General features: G+C 45.3%; 3 protein-coding genes across 3 annotated transcripts; 1 reads left to right on the forward strand and 2 right to left on the reverse strand.

Moving 5' to 3' along the window:
* Nucleotides 1–4,030: 4,030 nt before the first annotated feature.
* Nucleotides 4,031–4,681, reverse strand: ctxn2 (cortexin 2). The gene has a single exon (XM_076167616.1). The coding sequence runs from the start codon at nt 4,643–4,645 to the stop codon at nt 4,400–4,402; it is 246 nt and encodes an 81-aa protein (XP_076023731.1). The 5' UTR covers nt 4,646–4,681; the 3' UTR covers nt 4,031–4,399.
* A 4,190-nt stretch (nt 4,682–8,871) lies between these two features.
* On the forward strand, nt 8,872–14,718 carry myef2 (myelin expression factor 2). The gene is made up of 17 exons (XM_076167617.1): nt 8,872–9,061; nt 9,619–9,821; nt 10,518–10,570; nt 11,466–11,473; nt 11,573–11,666; nt 11,771–11,962; nt 12,059–12,212; nt 12,308–12,357; nt 12,468–12,528; nt 12,698–12,835; nt 12,937–12,981; nt 13,087–13,197; nt 13,291–13,386; nt 13,553–13,612; nt 13,785–13,987; nt 14,201–14,252; nt 14,360–14,718. The coding sequence occupies exons 1-17, from the start codon at nt 8,952–8,954 to the stop codon at nt 14,521–14,523; spliced, it is 1,794 nt and encodes a 597-aa protein (XP_076023732.1). The 5' UTR covers nt 8,872–8,951; the 3' UTR covers nt 14,524–14,718.
* A 556-nt stretch (nt 14,719–15,274) lies between these two features.
* slc24a5 (solute carrier family 24 member 5) lies at nt 15,275–19,973 on the reverse strand. Its single transcript, XM_076167610.1, has 9 exons — nt 19,823–19,973; nt 19,398–19,577; nt 18,386–18,469; nt 18,123–18,226; nt 17,875–17,975; nt 17,072–17,358; nt 16,778–16,984; nt 15,747–15,848; nt 15,275–15,659 (listed from the first exon to the last, which is right to left on the reverse strand). The coding sequence occupies exons 1-9, from the start codon at nt 19,971–19,973 to the stop codon at nt 15,337–15,339; spliced, it is 1,539 nt and encodes a 512-aa protein (XP_076023725.1). The 3' UTR covers nt 15,275–15,336.
* Nucleotides 19,974–20,625: the final 652 nt, after the last annotated feature.

Genomic DNA, 20,625 nt, shown 5'->3' on the forward strand with positions numbered 1-20,625 from the left:
TAATATTATTGTCTGAAGTGCAGGACAACAGCACATGTTGTTCCGTGGTGGCAGTTTATGAGACTGTGGTAGTATTCCCTTAGACCTGTGGGCCATCATTAGGAAACATCCACAAGGAAGAGGACACTAAAGGAGCTCACAGTGACCATGCAGGAAAAGTTTCAAGGTTATACGGCTGTGACAGAAAAGATCAATGTCATGATGACGATCCCTTTGGATCACAGAGAAAAGGAATAGTTCCATAACAGGCGTGATCAATAGGATACAATGGGAAGGATCAGGAGGAAGTCATTGGCTCATCCTGACCAAACTATCAGGCTCGTAAAAGTTTCACAACTGATTAAGCAAAAGTGATCACTTGATACTGAACTACAATGTGCAGCAAAGTAAAGGAGTGGATTGGCCGGCAGAGTAGAAACGGACAAATTTATGAGCAAAATCAGAGTTAATGTGAGACTGTGGATTACAGGAACATGCTGGAGGCAATTCTCTCTAGACCACATGACTTCTAAAGTGACTTTAAAAGGCCTCTTAACTGGTAAACTTCCTTATTACTGATACACCACAGTGATTTATGAAAGGCAGCCTAATGACTCCAAATCCGACCTTGACTACATTACTGGGTGAGAAAAATGTTCCTGAATGTTTTTTAATGTGCAGATTCAAAGTTGCACAATTATTATCTGATGTCAACCTTTGTGGTTTGAAGTTGTTCTAATGTTCTTAAACAAAGTCTGAGTCACGCTGAGCAGAAAACTTTCCACTGAGACTCAAATGGATCCTGCACTCTCTCTTCATGTCTCTGTCTCCAGCAGAATGCAGCTCCAGCAGAAAGAACACACAACAGTTTGGACTCAGGAGCAAGTAATCAAGCAATCGCCCTTTGATGGCACAATTCCCCTGCTATTTTTAGAACATTTCTTCTGACACACCTGCAAATTTGATTTCACGTGAAACTGCGGCTGTAAACCTTTTTTTTCACAAACACAGTTCATGTTGGATGGAAACATGAACATAAACAAGAACATGAACGTCTGGAAAATCAAACCAGATGTGTTTTGAATTTGAATTCTATAAGCTCATTATGTATTGTAGCAGAACTATGCCACAAAAACAAACACTATTCAAGGATCAGATTCACTAATTCATAGAGAGACTAATTATTCAGTTAAATATAAACATAATGGTTTAATAATTATTAATAACTGCTATAAAACATTAATTTAGCTTGGTAATCATTGACCTGTTGGTTCTTACTGAAGCCAATCCAAACTCAGAACAGCAAGAGAGCCTGTTGAGCTGCAGCTTGTTTCATACAAGAAAACATCAGTGGAGATATTTTTGATCAGTCAATATGTTCTGTGTGCTTATCAAAAGTGAAGAATGCAAAGTCCAAATTGGAAATGTTCCAAGAATTGAAGCCCACGCCCTAATACTGCCCTATTTTTAATAATTGAATAATCTTATGGACTTATTTACCCACAACATGAAGTCTAAAGATGAGCAGATGCATTACATCCTGATCTGTAAGCAGTTATTGGAGTTGTACTGTAGTTAAAGCTGCTTCTGAATGATTATTACATCACATATTAGTTTGGGTGGCTTCACTAATACAAAGGCAAAGGCAACTTTTAGTCTTATCACAAAAAAATCAAGGACGGCGATTGAAGTCCGAAGACCACAAGTTATAAAATGGATGACTGATAATCAGCAGGAGCTTCGGTTCACAGTTCAACCGTCACATTGGCCCTATGGTGTATAATAATGTGAATGAATCCACCGCAGAGGCTTCATTCATAGTATTGCAAAGAACACAGATCAATATTTGCACTCATTTGTTTGCTGATGCAGATACTTTGATAGATACCGATACAACTTCATTCAAGTGTGTTAATGTAGGACTTTAAATGAGGAAACCCGAGTTAAAGGGGTCGCTTGTTCACCTGCAGGTCGTCTTACAACTTTAATCGTGAGATATTTCACCAAAACAACATTTACCATAAAATCCCCAGAGCTTAATTGTTTCCTCGATTGTAGAACACTTCCTTATTTCCTCAAACATATACCGACATGTCAGCTGTCAATGTGGATTCCAGCCAATGAGCACAAAAGGGATTTATGGCATGTATTGAACTGAACTTTGAGTGAGCCCACATGCTAGTTGACTTTGCATGCTGAGATATGAAAGGACAATGCAAACCAGAGCCGCTCATCAAAATCAATCGCGCGTATTGACAGCTCTTGTCGGCAGATGTGTTGGTTTTTCTTTGAAGGTTAGTGGGCCTGTGGGTTGAAAAGGAAAGGAGCTGTTCTTCCTCTAAAAATAGGTGTAAGATAAGGACGGCTCGTAGGCGGCAGAGATAATGGCGCAATGATCGTTGCATTCCTGACAAACGACGTGTGTTGAGGGACGTGTACATGGTGGCCTCTGAGTGTCTGAGTGTGTGTGTGTGTGTGTGTGTGTGTGTGTGTGGGGGGGGGGGGGGGCTATGCAGAGCCACTATGCTCTTATCAGCAGACCCATCTCACTCTTATATGTGTGTCTGCTGCTGCTCTGTCTCCTCTCTCTGTCTCTCTCTCCCCCTGTAGACCAAAAACACTCTCACACACACTCTCTCACACACACACACACACACACACACACACACACACACACACTCCAGCGTTACAATCTGTAGCACCTCTCATATAGTCGCTGTTAACTCTTTTGCTTTCTTGCAGAATCACTCTAGCACACGCTGTCCTTCCCTTTCTGTCTGTTGCTGCAGTGATGCTGATGGATGAAGCAGCAGATATGTAAACATTTATATACATATACTTCTCATCACGTAACACTCAATACAGTTTGATCTGAAGCTGTAGCATTGTCACCCCCAGTATTTGCTTACTCATTGTCCCACTTTGTTCTGTTGTATTAGCCTCCATTTTCCCTTAAACAAGAACAACCACAGATTGTATGACACAAGAAAGTACAGATTTGACCCCATATGTTGAAAATGAAGAAATTCTATTTTATTTCACATCATTGAATCAAATTCATACCAATCACCACTGCCAGCTGTACAAGCAACAGATCAGCAGACACACTATCTGTCATCATGATATGCCACACACACACGCACACACACACCCGTGCGCACCCATACACACTCACGCACACGCATGCACGGACACAAACAGGTGCTTTAATGTTTCTAGATGAAGGCACATAAACCCATTGAAGGTCACAGTAAGGCAGAGTCACAGCACTAAGGTGAGACCAGAGACTATCAGAGTCAGCAAAGAAACGTTCCGGACTGATCCATCTGCCATGTAAGAGAATCTGGGTGAGGATGTGTGAGAGGGAGAGGAGATGCTGGGGTGCCATCCCACCGCTGTGTCCCATGTAACCTTTCCTCTGCAGCCAGGTAGAGAGATTCTCCTTAGTGCTGACAGACATCCGCTTAGATTCTAATCCTTTTGTCCCTTAAGAGTTCTTTGGCTCGATCGCACCAGCCAATCTTTAAAAAGAACATTTGACAGACAGGACACTTGACAGCCCATTAATCAATATAACCACAAGTCTGTTCAGGCAGATTCTGTCAGAAGTAAACAATAGTTTTTTTCTCCCACTCAAACCTGGACTGTACAGTAGAAGTGAACCATCATCCACAGGAAGCAGCAGTACAAACTCAGAGAGTTGTTTTTGCATCATTTAGAAACAGTGGCGCCGTATCTAAGTTACAGTTTCTCCAGTTACCATTCATTGCATGACTACAAAAACAAGACACCACGGAGAGGTCCTGTAATCTGTACACACACACACACACACACACACATCAGCAGCAGCAGCGTCCCTTTGGATCACCAACACACTGGACTAGTTTGACATAATACCCTGTATCCATCATCATACATTCATGTGCAGAGCAGCACTGCTGTGCAGAAGTGACACTGCTCTGTTTACCATTCAGAGATCACGTAAGGAATCTTGTCCCTGAGTCTTCAAACTGTGTGTGAATAATCCTGCTGCACCATAATCCCCCACCCTCGCCTCTAGTCGCCCATTACCACTGGAAGACATTCAAACTGTAGGTGTGGGTTAAAGGGAGCTTCAGCATGAGCAGCGCACACCCACAGGCAGAGATTATGACACAGCATCTGCCTCACACTCACTCAGACACACACAACACCAGACACGTAGTCTGAACTAACAACGCACACACATTGAGAACATACACAGCTTCAGTCTCTTAGTTTGGTCCGTCACAGGGAGAAGTCTTACGGTCTGTGTTCAGTGCAGTGGTTGTGCAGGGCTGTGGCTTGACTGTGTTTGCATGTGTGTCCATGTGATCTCACACATTAACATGTGTCCATGTATGTCTATGTAGGAGCATGTATGCACGTGTGTGTGCCTGTGTTAAGTCAGGGCGTACTCAAACGTCCCTTTCTCCAGCCCCTCGATGCCATCAGCCCAGTTGGACGAAGGCATACTGCTGTAGGGGTCCAGTAGGATCCTGAAACACCTTACTATGAGCAGACCCAGGAAGACCAGCAGCATCCCCACAAAGGCAAACGCCGTCTTCTGTTCCAGTGTCAGAGCGTGCGCCATCACGTCGTTCCCGCTCATGGCAGCGAGGGAGTGGTTGTAGTGGACGCTACACATGGCAAACCAACATCTAGGTGCCTCATGTCCCCTCTGAAGGCTTCAGGCATTGATGAGCCTGCATGTGACCTAGACAGAGATGGAACCATGTCAGATTAGTGCTAGTGTCTATTGAACAGAGATGAGCCATTTCAATCACGCCAATCTACTATCAAAGGCTTAAATACTTCTACTGCAGACTGTGGAGGGTAAACGTACAAACACAGCAGTGAAGATATGGAAACTGCATTGGGATGTTTTGAAGTGAGCGGACCATAACACAGGACTGCTTACAGGTAGCTATAAATAGCCTCTTGAACGTGGTATCAAACAGATGTCAGGAGACTTCGATCTCTCTCTAACTCTTCCCTTCCAAGGAATTTACCAGAAAATTGCAGAAAACAATCATGAACAGAAGAGTGAGAAAAACAATCAGAGGACACTGCTGCAATAATCCCAGCCATTAACACGGCTACACTCCTTTAAATCAGGATTGCATTGAGCCACACTGCATAGCCAGCTGTTAAACAGTGATGGGATGTATGTTTGGGTCAGAATAAAAGGATCTCTACCTGTTGCATGTGAGTAAATGCCTGTCAGAGAGATTCAGTCCGTAAGACAAGACAGCGGCTGCGATTGAGAGAACATCATCTCGAAAATGGGGTAGTGACACAACCAGAAGGATTCCGCATTTGATCCTCCCGAATATTCTATATGAGCACAAGCAGCAGGTGGCTGGAGTCAAGGGAAGGGAGGGGGGTAGCAGGGAGAGCGAGGGTATATACAGGGTTAGAGGAATGGAGAGAGAGAGAAGGAGGGAGGACGAAGCAGAAAGAAGTGAAATGATGAGTGAGGATGCTGCACAAGTATGTATGATGTGTGTGTGTGTGTGTGTGAGAGAGAGAGGGGGAGAGAGAGAGGAGAGAGGGAGGGAGTGAGGTAAGATGAAAGCGAGAGACTGCATTGAGAGACTCTATAGTGTGGTTGTGTGAGGAAGACAAGCAGGCATCTCACCATCATCATGGCTTCGTCCTTATAGACCTGTTGCTGCTGCTGCTTCTGGAAGAAACTCCTCTTCCTCAGAGACGACAAACACACGTCTGTTAGTCCATCCATGGTTGTCGTACTGCATGTGCCGGGCTGACCTCAGATCAAAACAAATACCCGGAGAGAAAGAGAGGGAGACAGATAGAGCGAGAGAGTGAGAGAGGGAGGGAGGAAGAGAGAGAGAGAGTTAGTGAGAGAGAGAGAGAGAGAGAGGAAGAGAGAGACAGAGAGAGAGAGAGAGGTTGGACTATGATATGTGTCTCTTCTGAGGGAATCAGCTCCTCTCCTCTTGCTCCCTCACTTGCTGCCTCCTCCTCATTATTATTCTGTTTCTCTATTTCTCCCTTCGCACGCTCGCTTCTGCTGCATGGTAACCACTTGTTAGTCTCCCTCAGCTGGTCTGCTGCTTCAGTCATTCACAACATTCCCACGCAGCGTCACCGGGATGGATGCAGCAGCATGAAACAAGAAAACTGCCTCATCTCCTCCACCTCCTCCTCCTTTTCCTCCTCCTCCTCTACCTCTTCCTCCTCCATCTCCTCTTCCTTCTCCCCCTATTTCTCCTTCTCCTTGTCCTTGTCCTTTTTCTTCTCCTTCTCCTTCTTCTTCTCCTTCTCCCCCCCGTGGCTTATTTGGCTTCCCTCAAAAGGACACAATCACAGAATGTGACAGAAATAGACTTTATGCTGCCGCAAAGGTATTCTTGGTAACAACAACAACATCCTGCACTCCAGGTTTGATGGTGTGTTTATAATTACCTCATGTTAAATTAGATGAAACCTCTGCATAAACGTTTTGGACGCGGTGAGAGGGAGGCCAATGTCACGATAATGAGTAAGAAACAAACTTTATGAGGAGGAGAAAAAAGAAGCAGCAGGTCATCTCACTGCCGGCTGTAACAGCATCTGGCCATCTGTTAGGCTATGATGCAGAGAACACGCATATCAGCGGTGGGGCTGATCTCACACTGGTGCAGTGACTTCAATCTCTGGATAATGGAGCCACAGGGGAGATGGTCTGTCTTGGTGTAATGCTTTTTGCCCTTTAAATGCCCATTAAAAGTACAAAAAGAGAAGCATGTCACCATTGTAATTCCTCACAGGATGCATTGGCTCTTAAGTATGTTAACAATTGTGTTTTATTTCCCTTCTTACAGATGAAATGAGGACATTGCCTGTGTGTCAAAGGGAATACTGTATATAATTGTTAAATGTTTCATGTCTGTTCATGTTATTATAACTGATTAGACACTAAGAACTTTAATGAGGTCTGTCTTTAATGTGTTTTGTTTTTATAGTAAACTTTTTTTTTTTGCAAATGCTGAGACCATTTGAACTTGTTGCATAAACAATATTAGAATATTGCCCAATGTCCATAGAACATCAGGGTTAAGATTGCAAGACTTTTATCAGTCAGACAACATGTCTGGAGGACTGTACATGACTGTTCACATAGTTACACATAGTTTACCCTTTAAAGCTCATGATCACATTGTCGCAGTGCAATCTGCACCAGAAAAGCTCAAAGAATGGAGTCAAACTGTAAGCATTTAAAATAGTAAACCAGATTTAGACATCCAGTGTTGCAATCTGCGGTGACATGAGGTCATTTCTACATTATCATAAGTCACAAGTTTTTCTTATGATAAGATACACGTGCCCGATATGAAGTGTCTTTGAAGTTCAGTCTTAAAGATGCTAGGGAAGCGTCTGCTGCTACTTCAGAGGAATGTGGTGCATCCATCTAATCAGCTGTTTCTACACGGCTCAGATAAACCCTCATTACCTATTTAATTTACACGTGTTGTAAAATACTTTATCTTTGTCCTAACTTATTGGGCTTCAGAAGTTACATTACATGTTACACTTCTAAGTGAAGCTCCTTAATATAAAGGTAGAACATCTGTTCTGATGAATATTTAGTTTTAGTGAAGTTATCTTCCCATGCTCTTGATATGACTATACAATGTGCATCATTCCATCCTGGGATGTTTAATCTAAATCTCTTGGCATGTGTGTGGTTATACAAAGAGGATTACTTGGGTGATAAAGATTGACCTGTTTTTTTACAGATCAGATCAGAACATTTTCGAATTAAATTATGAATCAGTGTATTATTATGGGTCCTGTGCCACCTGTAACCCAGTCTGTAATCTCCTCTTCTTCAGACTAGTATTGGTTTTGCATGCAGAAAAACTAAGCAACCAAATCAAAACCTCAGCACATTTTAGCTGACATTCACACATCTCCAACCATCTGGGTCAGAGCAGATCTCTTGTAGATAGAGTGTCTCTGATCAGGCGGCTGGAGTGAAGTGTTGTGAAATGTCTGTAAGTGTGGTAACGAAGCAGCAAATGGCTTTGACACTTGGACATATTTCCTATTCACATATTTCCTCAGAGTCCTGCGTGTGTTGAGACGAGTGTGTGAAGGTGACAAAGTGATGCGGTTCTCATATTTCAAAAACTTGGATGCATAGTTTTGTATCTGTTTGTGTTTTTACAAGGGTGCACATTATTCAACTTCTGTAACACTGAAGTATCTATTGAATTAAACGTATAAATCTTCTCCGCCACGTCAGTTCCATTACAGAGCAGCTTCATTACAGATGTTTCAGAGTGTATTCTACCAAGTAATGTAGCGATGCCCGCAGGAGAATAAAGGTGCAAACATCGATACCTGCAGGAATGATGGATCGGCTCGGCTCTGTGTGATAATCAATACGCAAAGACGTTTGTGTTGGATACTTTGGTGTGCTGCCTTGAATATTGTAAACTACAAAAAGGTATTAGATGTATGACTCAATACATTACACTGATTTCACGCAGACATCATCTGGATAATGCTGTACTTTATTATGACCAGAGATAATGACTTAGAAACAGGCACAGTGCTGCTGTTCTGATCTGATGTGGGTTGCTGCGGGTACATGGTGTTACTTTCTGTGGTTTGGATGCTGAATATGCACACTGACACATGAAAACCTCAAACCACATCCAGAAGCTACAGTGAAACTCTCCAAACTCTCCAATGATCCTGAATTTATCACATTAAGTTCTATTATATCATTCTATTATTGTATTCTATGTTGTTAGCTTTGTTTTGTAAAGTTCCGTTCAGTTCTATTCCACACTATTCTATATGTATATTCTATCTATTGCAGGCTGCCTAGCAACAGCTCCATATGAAGTCTCGCGTGGCTTCCTCAAATCTCATCTGCCCATTTTGAACTGCGTAGCCACTGGGGCATCCTGCGTTGTTTTGGGAAAACAAACCTCAACATGGCAGATGTTGAAACGATAGATAATGAGATAAAACTAGAGGAAACACCGACACTCAACCTGTCCGACACCGAGGAGTCAAGCCAGGAAACCCCCAATGGCGTCAAAACGTGAGTAAAATACGGCTTTGTTCTCTCTCTGTCTGTGCAGCGGCTCGCTAGCTAAGATGGAGTCCCGGCTAGATAGCTATTGTTAGCTGAGGAGCAGCTAACTAACGTGATGTCTAAGAACCGTGTGTGTGCTCGGTGTGGGAGCTGGGACCCACACGGGACTCCGGCTCGGTTATGAAGTGTCGGTGTAAGATGAGGGGGGCAGGGGTGACTGTGTGTTCTGCTCGTTTAGCACCAGGCTTATGTTGGCAAACCCTCTGGATGTCAGCTTCATAATCCAGTCAGTGAAGCTGCATTACGTCATAAAGTTTGATTCACAACTCAGTCAACAGAACTCTAGCATCTCCGTCGTTTGTCACTGTGTGTGTGTGTGTGTGTGTGTGTGTGTGTGTGTGTGTGTGTGTACAAATTAAAGGTGATGGACCTGCAGCTGCACATAATCACTCAGCCTAAAGTAACACAACAAGCTTGGACCTGTTTTAACCCCCTGTGGCCCATAATGTTGCTCTTTTAAATCAAACCACCTGCTGACTGGACCTTGTTCTGTGTCTTTCCAGGGACACTGAAGACCCTAAGGTCCCCAAAGAGAAGCACGATGGCAAAGAGAAGTCCTCTGGAAGCAGGAGAGCAAATCGCTTCCACCCCTACAAAGAGAAGCACGGCGGAGAGAAGAAGCCTCCTCACAGGAACCGCGTGTTCATCAGCAACATCCCCTACGACATGAAGTGGCAGACCATCAAAGACCTGATGCGTGAGAAAGGTAAAGGACGCCATCGTGGGGACGGGGTCGGCCCTCTGTCTGCCCCCCCTCCCCCTCCCTCAGCTCTTCCTCACCTCTCTCCCTTTGTAAGCAGATGGATTCCTCTGCACATAGAGCAGCAGATGTTAGGGAACTAGCACAGTGTGATATTAGCTGATTTGGGTGGACACCAATTTAGTTTTGGGCTGATGTGTGTGTGTGAGAGAAGGACTCACTTATGAGCCTCGTTCTTCTTCTACCCTTGTGTTACCTCAAACCAGAAGTAGAACCGATCCTTGTTATGATTCTGTTGCCAGGTTGAACCTTTGATTGTATGAATGAAACTCACGAAGCCTTTCCATAGGCAAGAGCGCAGACTAAACATTCCCCCCCTCAAACAAATCTGCTGTCAATGGAATCTTGTTGACCTTGTTGACCTTGTTGACCTTACTGATGAATGCTGAAGTCTTTTGAATTTCCCAGGTGTGAACGTAGCTGTGTTTCTCTCTGGCCTTGGCTTGTGTTTGTCTCAGTCACGGCCCAGAAAAGGCCTGGTGTTGTCTGGTGGGATTTTGTCTGGGCTGGACTGTTGATGATCATTAATGGGACATCTCCATCTGTAGCGGCATTGCCAAGGCCGGGCGGCGACGTGAAGACTCGGTGACTTTAAATCCCTTTGTTCTTTTGGTATCTTTTCCTTTTGTATGTCTCATGTAGTTGGTGAGGTTACATACGTGGAGCTCTTTAAGGATGCAGAAGGAAAGTCAAGGGTAAGTCATGTGGTCCACTTGCTGCACGAGGTTTTAAAAGACCCTCAGCAGTCTCTCCTTTTATCATCAAGTGCTCTTTTAGGTTCTATCCTTTGGGTCTTTCTATGCTACCGATCTGGAGCTAGGTTGTGTTTTAAGAGAGCCTGATAGATGGCGAACGATTGATCTTCATTTGAAAGGGAGATGTCCTGTTTGATTATGGAAAAGGAGCCCAATGAACTTCTTCATCTTAAGAGTAAACTTTTGCTTTCGTTGTTGTCATTTCAATTGGTGTCAAGTTTGTTTGTTTGGCCATTTATCCTCCAAAGGGCAACGTGGATTGTGTGATTTGTCTTTTTACCTGATTGACCCTCAGCCGTCTCCAAATCTGACCTCTACAATTCTGCTTTACGGCTTCACGGCTCTCTCTTCAAAGTCTCCAAACATCCTGTAGTCCTTTCCAAACTCACAGATAAATAGATGTACCACCGTGTTTTGCTTTTGCTAAATGGATTTTTTGATATTCTACTCCATTCTATGTGTTCGTTGTACAACATTCAAATGTTTTCAGTCATGGATCTGTGCTGATGCCCCAATTTAGTTCACCAGGTGTGTGTGTCTCGTGTTTAATTCTGTTATTCGCTTATGAAGACTTAAGTTGTCTACACTGAGCTGCTCTGGATAACGATAACGTCCCTCTGCTTCGGACCTCAGGCCTGCACAACATTGGGTCGCAACCAAAAAAGCATCTGACTTGAACTCATAGAAACAATTTGGATAATGTACAACATGAAAGCTGCAGCATGCTGAAGCCTGAGCTGATGTTCCCGTGCTTTGTTTGGGTTGTAATTGTGTTCTGTTTGCTCCCTCTTTGGATGTACGCGCTGCTTGAACTCCCATGATGCCTTCTGTTTAGGGTTGCGGGTAAGAAACCGCACTCGTTTGTCAAACATGGATGGTTCTGATGCGTTCACAGGCTGGAGGACACTCATGATGGCTCTGCTCTCTCTCTGACTTTAACAGTGTGGTGGAGTTCAAAGATGAAGAGTTTGTGAAGAAGGCCATAGAAGCGATGAACAAGCACGACCTGAGCGGAAGACCACTCAACATCAAGGAGGTGGGACACAGGATTATGTTTGACACAGACACGGCAGGCAGGCGGGGAGAGTTTGTTTACCGACGTTATGCAAACATGAGTGTTAAATGTGTTTCCTGCTCCAGGACCCTGACGGGGAACACGCTCGCCGTGTGCTGCAGCGCATGGGAGGGATGCCACAGGGAGGCCGCGGGCAGGAAATGGGCGCCTCTGGGATGAACCTGCCGCCCTCCATCGCCAACAACCCCAACATCCCCCACGAGGTCATCCATGGGCTGCAGGCAGGACGGCTCGGGACCACGGTGTTTGTCGCCAATGTAAGGACGCGGCGTTAAGCTCCCTTCAGGCGTCACAATGAAGGAGTCCTGATCTTATTCTGTCTACAATCAGTTCCTGTTTGTGTCGCTCCACAGCTGGATTTCAAGGTGGGCTGGAAGAAGCTGAAGGAAGTGTTCGGCATGGCGGGCGTGGTCAAACGGGCGGACGTGAAGGAGGACAAGGACGGCAAGAGCCGAGGGATGGGCACAGTGACCTTTGAGCAGGCGCTGGAGGCGGTGCAGGCCATATGTATCCTTCATGACACAACCATCACACTCAGACAACACACACGCCACAGCATCACAGCTTTACACACACCGGCTCCTTGACTCTGGACTCTGCAGCCATGTTTAACGGACAGATGCTCTTTGACAGACAGATGCATGTTAAAATGGTACGAGGTTTCTTCTTCTTACACATGACTAATGACACACACACACACACACACACACACACACACGGGGGGATACTGCATGTTTACATTTTGCTGTTGTGTTTCTGCAGGATGAGAAATCTCTTCCACCTGAGGATTTCCGCCAAGTGGACAAATCACCTCAGCTACCAAGTGAGCACTTTGTCTCTTCATCATGTTCATGTCAAACTCACATCTGCATCTACTGTGCCTGACCTCCTCCTGTCTGTCTGTCTGTCTGTCTGTCTGTGTGTCTGTGTCTCTGTGTGTGTGTGTGTGTGTGTGTGTGTGTGTGTGTGTGTGTGTGTGTGTGTGTGTGTAGGGGGTCTGGGCGGTATCGGCATGGGCCTGGGACCTGGAGGGCAGCCCATCAATGCCAACCGCCTGGGTAGTGGAGGAGGCGGTGGAGGAGGAGGAGGGGGAGGAGGAGGAGGAGGGATGGGCTCCATGGGGCCTGGAGGTGAGCGACCTCTTGATTATCCTTTGGTTAGGACACATCCACACCTTCTCCACTTCACTACACATGAAGCAGCAGCTGACTGAGTCCCTCCTCTGTCACAGGCATGGATGTTCCAGGTTATGGTGGCATGAACAGACTTGGAGGAGGTACAGTCTTTCTTTCTTTCCTCTTATCATCGGACTGGGGTTCTGTCGTTTCGTCTCTGGAAGGAACAAGAGTGTGATCATGAGACTCGGTGCTTCCTTTGGCAGGAATGAGCGGCGGCGGCGGCGGCAGTGGCGGCAGCTACGGGGGAATGGACGGCATGGGCAACATGGGCGGGTTTGGAGGGAGAGACATGGCACAGATGGGCCGGATGGGAGGTGAGCGGTCTGGACGCTGTAATGAGACGCACAATCAAACCGTGTGTGTGTGTAAGGTGGGATATTTATCTGTGTGTGTGTGTGTGTGTTTAGACATGTACCGGTCAGGAATGGGCGGTATGGATCGTGACTTCGGCCACAGCGACATGCAGATGAATCGAGGCTTTGGGGATTCGTTTGGAGGAATGGGTAAGAACGGGATTGTGACCTCAGACTGACCAGAGTCCTCAACATGAAGTACGTACAGACTGGACCCAGCCTTCACTCACGGAGAGAGAGGGAGGGAATCTGTTCTTACCTACCTGCTCCGTCTACGTCTTCTCTAACCTGGACCTCCTTCTATTCTCTCCTTTAGGTGGCAGTTTTGGAGGAGGCATGGGCGCCGGTGGCATGGGACACATGGGGACTGGATTAGGTACAGAACACACTCCTCTGTCTGAATGAATGTTAGGACCAGGAAGTAATCTGAGACGTAGGAGAGAAGGAGAAGAAGAAGGATCTTTAGGTGTTCCTTATGTTCTTCTACATGCAGTCAAACATACAGATGCATCATGACTCATCCAGTTTGTCTGCGCTCTTGGTTGCAGGTGGTGGAATGGGCAACCCGGGCATGGACCGCATGGGCTCCAGTTTTGACCGCATGGGCATGTCAGGCATGGACATGAACCGGGGCTTTGGAGGCTTCGGGGGAGGAGGAGGAGGAGGAGGAGGAGGACCAGGACACATGGGTGGAGGCATGACTGACAGAGGCTCCGGGTCCAAAGCAGGCTGTCAGATCTTTGTGCGAAATGTAAGTGTGGGCTTTAACCACGATTCCAGTTCTACTATCTGCTCAGCTCCTTCACTGCAGAGGCGGTGATGTCATCATGAACAGCTCCATGCTTACACAGCCTGAGAGCTCCAGAGCATTCAGAGCTTTGAAGTGCTTGAACTTGACTTCATGTGACTCTCCTTGTTTCTGATGTCTGACAGTATTTATTTATTTATTTACTTTATGTTGCAGCTCTCCTATGATCTCACCTGGCAGAAGCTGAAGGAGAAGTTCAGTCACTGCGGTACGTCTTTGACTCTATGACTTTAAAGTGAAATGTCGTGTTTGTGGCTTCATCTGCTCTGAGGCGCTGACACACACACACCGCCTCCTTCCTGTCTCCTGCTGCAGGCCAGGTGATGTTCGCAGAGATCAAGATGGAGAACGGGAAGTCAAAGGGCTGCGGCACGGTGAGGTTCGACTCTCAAGAGAGCGCCGACAAGGCCTGCCGGATGATGAACGCCACCAAGATCAACGGGCGAGAGGTGGACGTCCGTATAGATCGCAACGCCTAAACCTTTTGTAGAAACACTAACGGGTTCACACTCGGCCCTCCTGTAAGCTTTTGTTTTGTTTTAAAAACACAGTTATTTCATATTCATGTCCACTGTTTGATAGCTTTCTGTTCATAGAGATTCTTTTCTTTATTCTTGTTTTGTAAACCCTTTATAATTTGCAAGGCGGTTTATTTGAACAAATAAACTTTTTAATTTTTAAACCTTGTGCTTGTAAAGTCTGCTGGGATCAGAGTCTGGAGTTGTTTACTCTCTGTGTGTGTGTGTGTGGGTGTGTGTGTGTGTGTGTGTTTGACCTGTTAAACTTATCACATCACACTGCAGCACACTGACCTCCTCAAGTCACACACTCTGTCCTAATCTCAGAAGAAGCCACGGCAATAAAGTGTTGAAACAGTGAGGAGAAGGTGAAGCCTCTCGCTCTGTGACACTGGCTCTCTTCCTGCTGGCAGTCTGGACCGACTCATAAAAGCTTTATTACAGGTTCTTGGAATATTCCACTATTTTTCACTCTTCACTTCCTGTATTCAGCTGCTCCTTCTCAGGCTTCATTTGAAGTAGAAGATGACTTTCTGTTATTATCTACCTTTAAATGTACACACTGCCATGTCCCTGTTGTAGTTATGATCTTAATATGAGGCCTTCAGTGAGGTTAGACCATGCAGGATTGATCCAGGCTCTTTATTTTGTAATAAATAAGAATTGTATTGACAGTTAAACACAAGAGAACGAGCTTCAGTAACCACGACTGCAGATCACAAGTTGCTTCTTTGGCAGTTCCTTCAGGGCCCAGCAGGTGAAGCTGTGCTCAACTCAGTCACTGCACATCCTCATGGGATTATTCCCAATAATCCCCAGCTCGTACAGGATGGACAGTGTGGCAAACAGGATGTAACACGACAGGGAGACGACTCCCAACTTCCAGTCCAACTTCCATCCGTTCACATGCACAGCCACGAAAAGGAAGACGATGGAGAGGAGGAGTGTGGCGGAGATGAAGACCAGTCCACTGCTGTTCACCTCTACAGGGTTCTCTGTGTCCACAAATGCGGTCTTGATGAACCAGGGCAGACCCAGACACAGCATGTCGAACACATTAGAGCCCACGATGTTGGACATGGCCATGTCAGCTTTACCTGATCAACAGGAAGGAAAAGGATGGAAGCTTGAACATTTATGCTGATATATTCTCTTAATATCTGCTTGTGTTCATAAGATGTTACCTTCTCTGGCCACCATCACGCTAGCTACAGTGTCAGGTATGCTGGTCCCTGCAGCCAGCAGAGTGAGGCCCATCACTGTGTCAGGGATCGCTAGGGTCTCTCCTGTAGGCACACAACACCAATATGAGATCAGTCACCCTACAACAACACACAGTCACTTAATAACCATCTAAAGGAACAGATTTCTCCTGTTTAATGTGAATATTATGTGGTGAAAAGCTAGTTAGCTAGCAAGCTAGGGGAAATGCTGCTTATGTTTGAGTTAAGTTTGTTACTTTGGTCACAGTTTTACCCTTAAAGTTATTTTGTAATCTAGACATGAAACACTGAAGGAGCTTTTATGATATAAGATTAAGTGTTTCCTGTTCTATCGTAAATAAAAGTTAGAACTGAACTTATTTTCCTTTAAAGCCAAATACGTCGTCTTGAAGGCCGATGTTGGAAAATCAAATATTTTACTTTGTTTTCCTCCTCTGGGACAAAAACACAAACCTGCTCATTAAACCAAATCTTCCAGCTTCCAGGAATTTTTCAAAGCCTCATTGCTGATAGTCACATGCACGTAAACATGCCGTCGCCATAGTAACTCCTTCATAACTCTCACTCTCCGGATGTTCATGTGAGTGTGAGATAATAATCCCATTATACTTCAGGAGACCTTGCATTATCACATGAGGAACTCTTTCTATAGCTCAGCTGTTGGATGGGGAGCCTGGTCATTCTTGGGCCCGTGCCCTCGGGTTGCTCTGGATCAGCACCCGCAGCTCACATGACTGCTTCCTCGGGGGTGAAGGAGAGGAGGGCGTAATCCTGCAGTAGTAACCCCCTGCTTAACTCTGCGGTACAATGGCGTCTCAGGAATGAGCCAGCAGACCAACATGTGATTCTACTCTGCATATCAGACCTTTCTCTCACATGTTTCACTCTCGTACTGTAATCCAGCAGGCGCCACAACCTGCTGACTGTCAGGCTGTGTTGTTCTAAAAGAGGGTCAGCTCATCACAGAATGTTTGCTTTGAATGATATCTCACCGACGACAGTGACCAGCCACACCAGAACGTATGTGAAGGCTGAGATCCAGACAGCTGACATGAGGAAGGTTATCATGTACCACTGCTTCCAGAACCTTCTCCTGCAGTCAGGAATCGTCAGGAAAAGCAGAAGAATGACGGGCAGAGACAGAACCCAGAAGATCCGTTTCACGTCGCTCTCCGGCACAGCAAATACATTTTTGTGTTCTAGGAGATCAGCAGACAAACAAGGTTAGGTGTTGATGCGTCATGAAAAGGTCACAGAGGTCAATGCTGGAGAGAGGAGTCCTTTACCTTCAGGGATCTCATTGAGGCCGTGCAGGCTGAGAGAGAGGTTGGAATAGCCGGAGTCATCCTGGAAGATCCCGCTGTCTGTCCTGGAGCGGCTGTGGACTCGCAGGCTGGTGTCGTCGCCACTCCAGCCCATCAGAGGCTGCGTCTCCGTCCTCTCCCCCGAGCCTTTACCCAGACATTTGCAACACGGGCTCACCTTCCTCAGGACAAACTCACTGATGCGCAGGTCAAAGCACAGAACCACAATGTAGACGGCGTAAACCAGCAGCAGACAGGCGGCGTCGTACCTGAACAACAACAATCAGACAGACGGCAGAGATTAGAGCCCAACAGATATAGGACATTATGCAGCAATATGCTTAAGTAAACACATCAAACATCTTTCTCTCTCTCTCCTAATACAACTTACATGTACTGATAATACGTCACGCACAGTTCAATGTTCACACAACTCTGTCACGGTGTTGATTATAGGAAAATAACAAAGCATTCTAATGCGTCACGATCCACATAAAGTCATAAAGCCACATGAGGAAATATTCCATAAATACTGGATGTTCTTGCAATCACTGTTTAGGAGGTGAATTACTTTGTGAGTCATGGATTGGCGACTGTAATGTGCCGGTGTTTTCTTTAAGGTGTTCTATTTTTAATCTGTTCTATCAGTCATAAGGTGCAATAAGCAGCTGGATCTGAATCTGTCTTCTATTGTTTACAGGGTGGACATTATCAAGATGCTTTTATCAGACAGTATCTCCATGACGGATCAGAGAAAACAAATACAACTCAGGTCAAACACTCACCAGTACACCTTGCTGTCAGATATAATAGCAATAACAGCGGTGACACTGATGCCGTAAGCCACACAGTCCCTGAACAGAGGCCAGCAGGTCAGGCGGGCCGTCTGAGGGAGGAAGCACACACAGTTTAAATGCTTTGACATATTAAAGTTACAGGTTTGATGTACAGGTGAATTGTTGTGGGTTGTGCTTGTGAGAATGTTGTATGTATGTGTGTGTGTGTGTGTGTGTGTACGTGAGTCGAAACGTACCACAGAGGCCAAAAGTCCACATGCGGCGCAGATTCCTAAGAGGTTGTAGACGGCCGATCCCACTATGGTGCTGACGCCAATGTCCCCCTTTGTCACAAACACACCTAACACACACACACACACACACACACACACACACACACACACACACACACACACACACACACACACACACACATGCATATTTGAACACACTGAACTATGCTCTACATGTCTCCCAGCTCACGGCTATTATACAGCTTATGAGACCATAACCCAGTTACCCAGAAAGGCTGTGACCAGTTCAGGCGCCGAGCTCCCAGCTGCCATGAATGTGGCTCCAGCTACATCCTGAGACAGTCCAAGACCTGAGACAAGCAGGGGACAGAGACAGTATGGACACTGTGTACGGAATAACAAGGACAAAATACAATACAAGACAATAATGATGCAATAAGTGCCTCATTAGTCAGGACAGTGATGAATCAATGTCTCTGTTATCAATAACTTTACATTAAACTGTGCACTTCACAAAGAGATATGTATGTTTATGTACTGCAGGGTTCTTGTACGGGCTGATATCAGCCTGTAACAGAGACGTACTGGTGTAGAAGAAGAAGAAACTTTATTGGGTCAAATCACATGCGAACACGTCATTCTGGAATTTGTCTTGTGTGCCCCCTCTTACACAAGACACACACACACACACACACACACACACACACACACACACACACACACACACACACACACACACTTGCTTTACAGGCACCCCTGGATCAGTTTTTTGGGGGGGTTTGCCTCAAGTCAACTCCACTTTTGGAATTTAGATACAACTTATCCCTATACTGTATATCTTCACATACACGTTTGATCTTTGCAATACTCTGAGTAGTTGGAGGTGAATTTAACAACAGACCCCCAGGTCAAGAACATGACAATTAAAATACATTTAAATATCTTTCCTGCTCCTGCTACTACAAATACCGATCAATGTATAGAAATCCCACCCCAATATAAACTATGTATGGACAGTAAACTTACAAATCGAAATATCTGTAAAGGAACATCTATGGCTGTAAAGGAGCGACAGAAACGCTTTTATGTTCAGTATTCTGAACATAAAAGCTATTATTCATTTTACAATAATGTGAAATGATGTTATGCAAATGTTATAGAATAACACATTATTATTATTATCCCCTTAGGTATTCTGTACATACTTAATCCACATCCATGCATGCTGCAACACACACACACACACACACACACACACACATACACACTCAGACTTACGCTCACTGATGACCTCCAGGGAGGGCAGAAAGTAGTCATCACAGACTATAGAGACAGCCAGAAACATGTAGAAAATCAGGATAAAATAGATGACGAGCCCTCCATCTTTCCTCTCCTGCACCGTGAAGAAGCCGTCAGGAAACTCAGAGGACTGAGGCGCGATGCATTCAGTGTCATTCTCTGAAACAGCAGACGGATCACAGCTCAGAGCTCAACGACGACAACAATCTGTCACAGCAAATCAGCAGCCTGTTGCTTAAGTGCAGCTCTACACACATGACTGCACACTACATTAGATGGGAATAAACAAATCATCCCCCAGTGTCAGAAACATGAAGCCCCCCCCTGCAGCTGTATTAGAAAAGATGAAGAAATCATAAACACATCAAAGCAGTGAGACTATTAGACAGATGTCTTTGTCTTACCCAGAGCCCGTCGCACTCTGACAGGCTGTGCCTCCTGAGCTGACTGAGCTGTAAACGACACAACATGGACCGAGCAGTACAGAAACAACACCAGCCCAAGGAAGTACGGCAGAAAGTCCTTCCTCCTCTTTTTGTGCAGCACCGTAGTCATGATCGTTTCAGTTTAATATTGCAAAAAAAAAAGTTAGGAGATATTCCGAGGAGACATGGGACTTGTTTCTAAAGTGTAACCGGGTTTGGTGAGAGATGAGAGAGCGGCAGCATCCAGCAGCACACTGAGAGTGCACAGTGCAGGGCAGGGGAGAGGAGAGGAGAGGAGAGGAGAGGGCTTATTGGGGAGGAGAAGAGTGGAGGAGTCACGAGTTAGGAGTCATTCCACTTGACTTGAGCCCAGCCGGGACATATCGGGGGTGTAAGAGAGTAAAGTCACATTAAGTCATCAGTCACACTCTCACTAAGAGGAGACACAGATTAGAGATGCTTCATTTTTCATCATTTGTGCCTGATATTGACAAGTGAGCAGCCGGGATGGAAGTTAAAGGGTTAACAAAGCGAAGTGAATTAGGGGTCACCACGCATTTACACACTAACATGGAGTAACGCTGGAGCGCTTGTGAGTGTAACAGGAAATACTTTAGGCTGGTTTCATTATTCTACAAAAACATTGATGTCAGTTAAAATAAAATAATAAAAGAAGAAGAAGAAGAAGAAGAAGAAACTTTATTGGGTCAAATCACATGCGAACACGTCATTCTGAATTTTTTCTTGTGTGCCCCTCTTACACACACACACACGCACACACA

This window comes from Genypterus blacodes, unplaced genomic scaffold (assembly GCF_046128005.1).
Source record: "Genypterus blacodes isolate CSIRO-AG114 ecotype Tasmania unplaced genomic scaffold, CSIRO-AGI_Gbla_v1 ptg000165l_1, whole genome shotgun sequence".
In the NCBI taxonomy this organism is placed as follows: domain Eukaryota; kingdom Metazoa; phylum Chordata; class Actinopteri; order Ophidiiformes; family Ophidiidae; genus Genypterus; species Genypterus blacodes.

What these genes read in the sequence shown, in the direction of transcription:
- ctxn2 (XM_076167616.1), bottom strand. Translation starts at nt 4,645, where the DNA reads ATGTGTAGCGTCCACTACAACCACTCCCTCGCTGCCATGAGCGGGAAC.
- myef2 (XM_076167617.1), top strand. Translation starts at nt 8,952, where the DNA reads ATGGCAGATGTTGAAACGATAGATAATGAGATAAAACTAGAGGAAACA. An exon ending in AGACCTGATGCGTGAGAAAG is followed by an intron (nt 9,822 to 10,517) that starts GTAAAGGACGCC and finishes TGTCTCATGTAG; the next exon opens with TTGGTGAGGTTACATACGTG. An exon ending in GGAGGCGGTGCAGGCCATAT is followed by an intron (nt 12,213 to 12,307) that starts GTATCCTTCATG and finishes TGGACTCTGCAG; the next exon opens with CCATGTTTAACGGACAGATG.
- slc24a5 (XM_076167610.1), bottom strand. Translation starts at nt 19,973, where the DNA reads ATGACTACGGTGCTGCACAAAAAGAGGAGGAAGGACTTTCTGCCGTAC. An exon ending in CAGAGTGCGACGGGCTCTGG is followed by an intron (nt 19,578 to 19,822) that starts GTAAGACAAAGA and finishes CTGCTGTTTCAG; the next exon opens with AGAATGACACTGAATGCATC. An exon ending in ACTGGTCACAGCCTTTCTGG is followed by an intron (nt 18,227 to 18,385) that starts GTAACTGGGTTA and finishes TGTGTGTGTTAG; the next exon opens with GTGTGTTTGTGACAAAGGGG.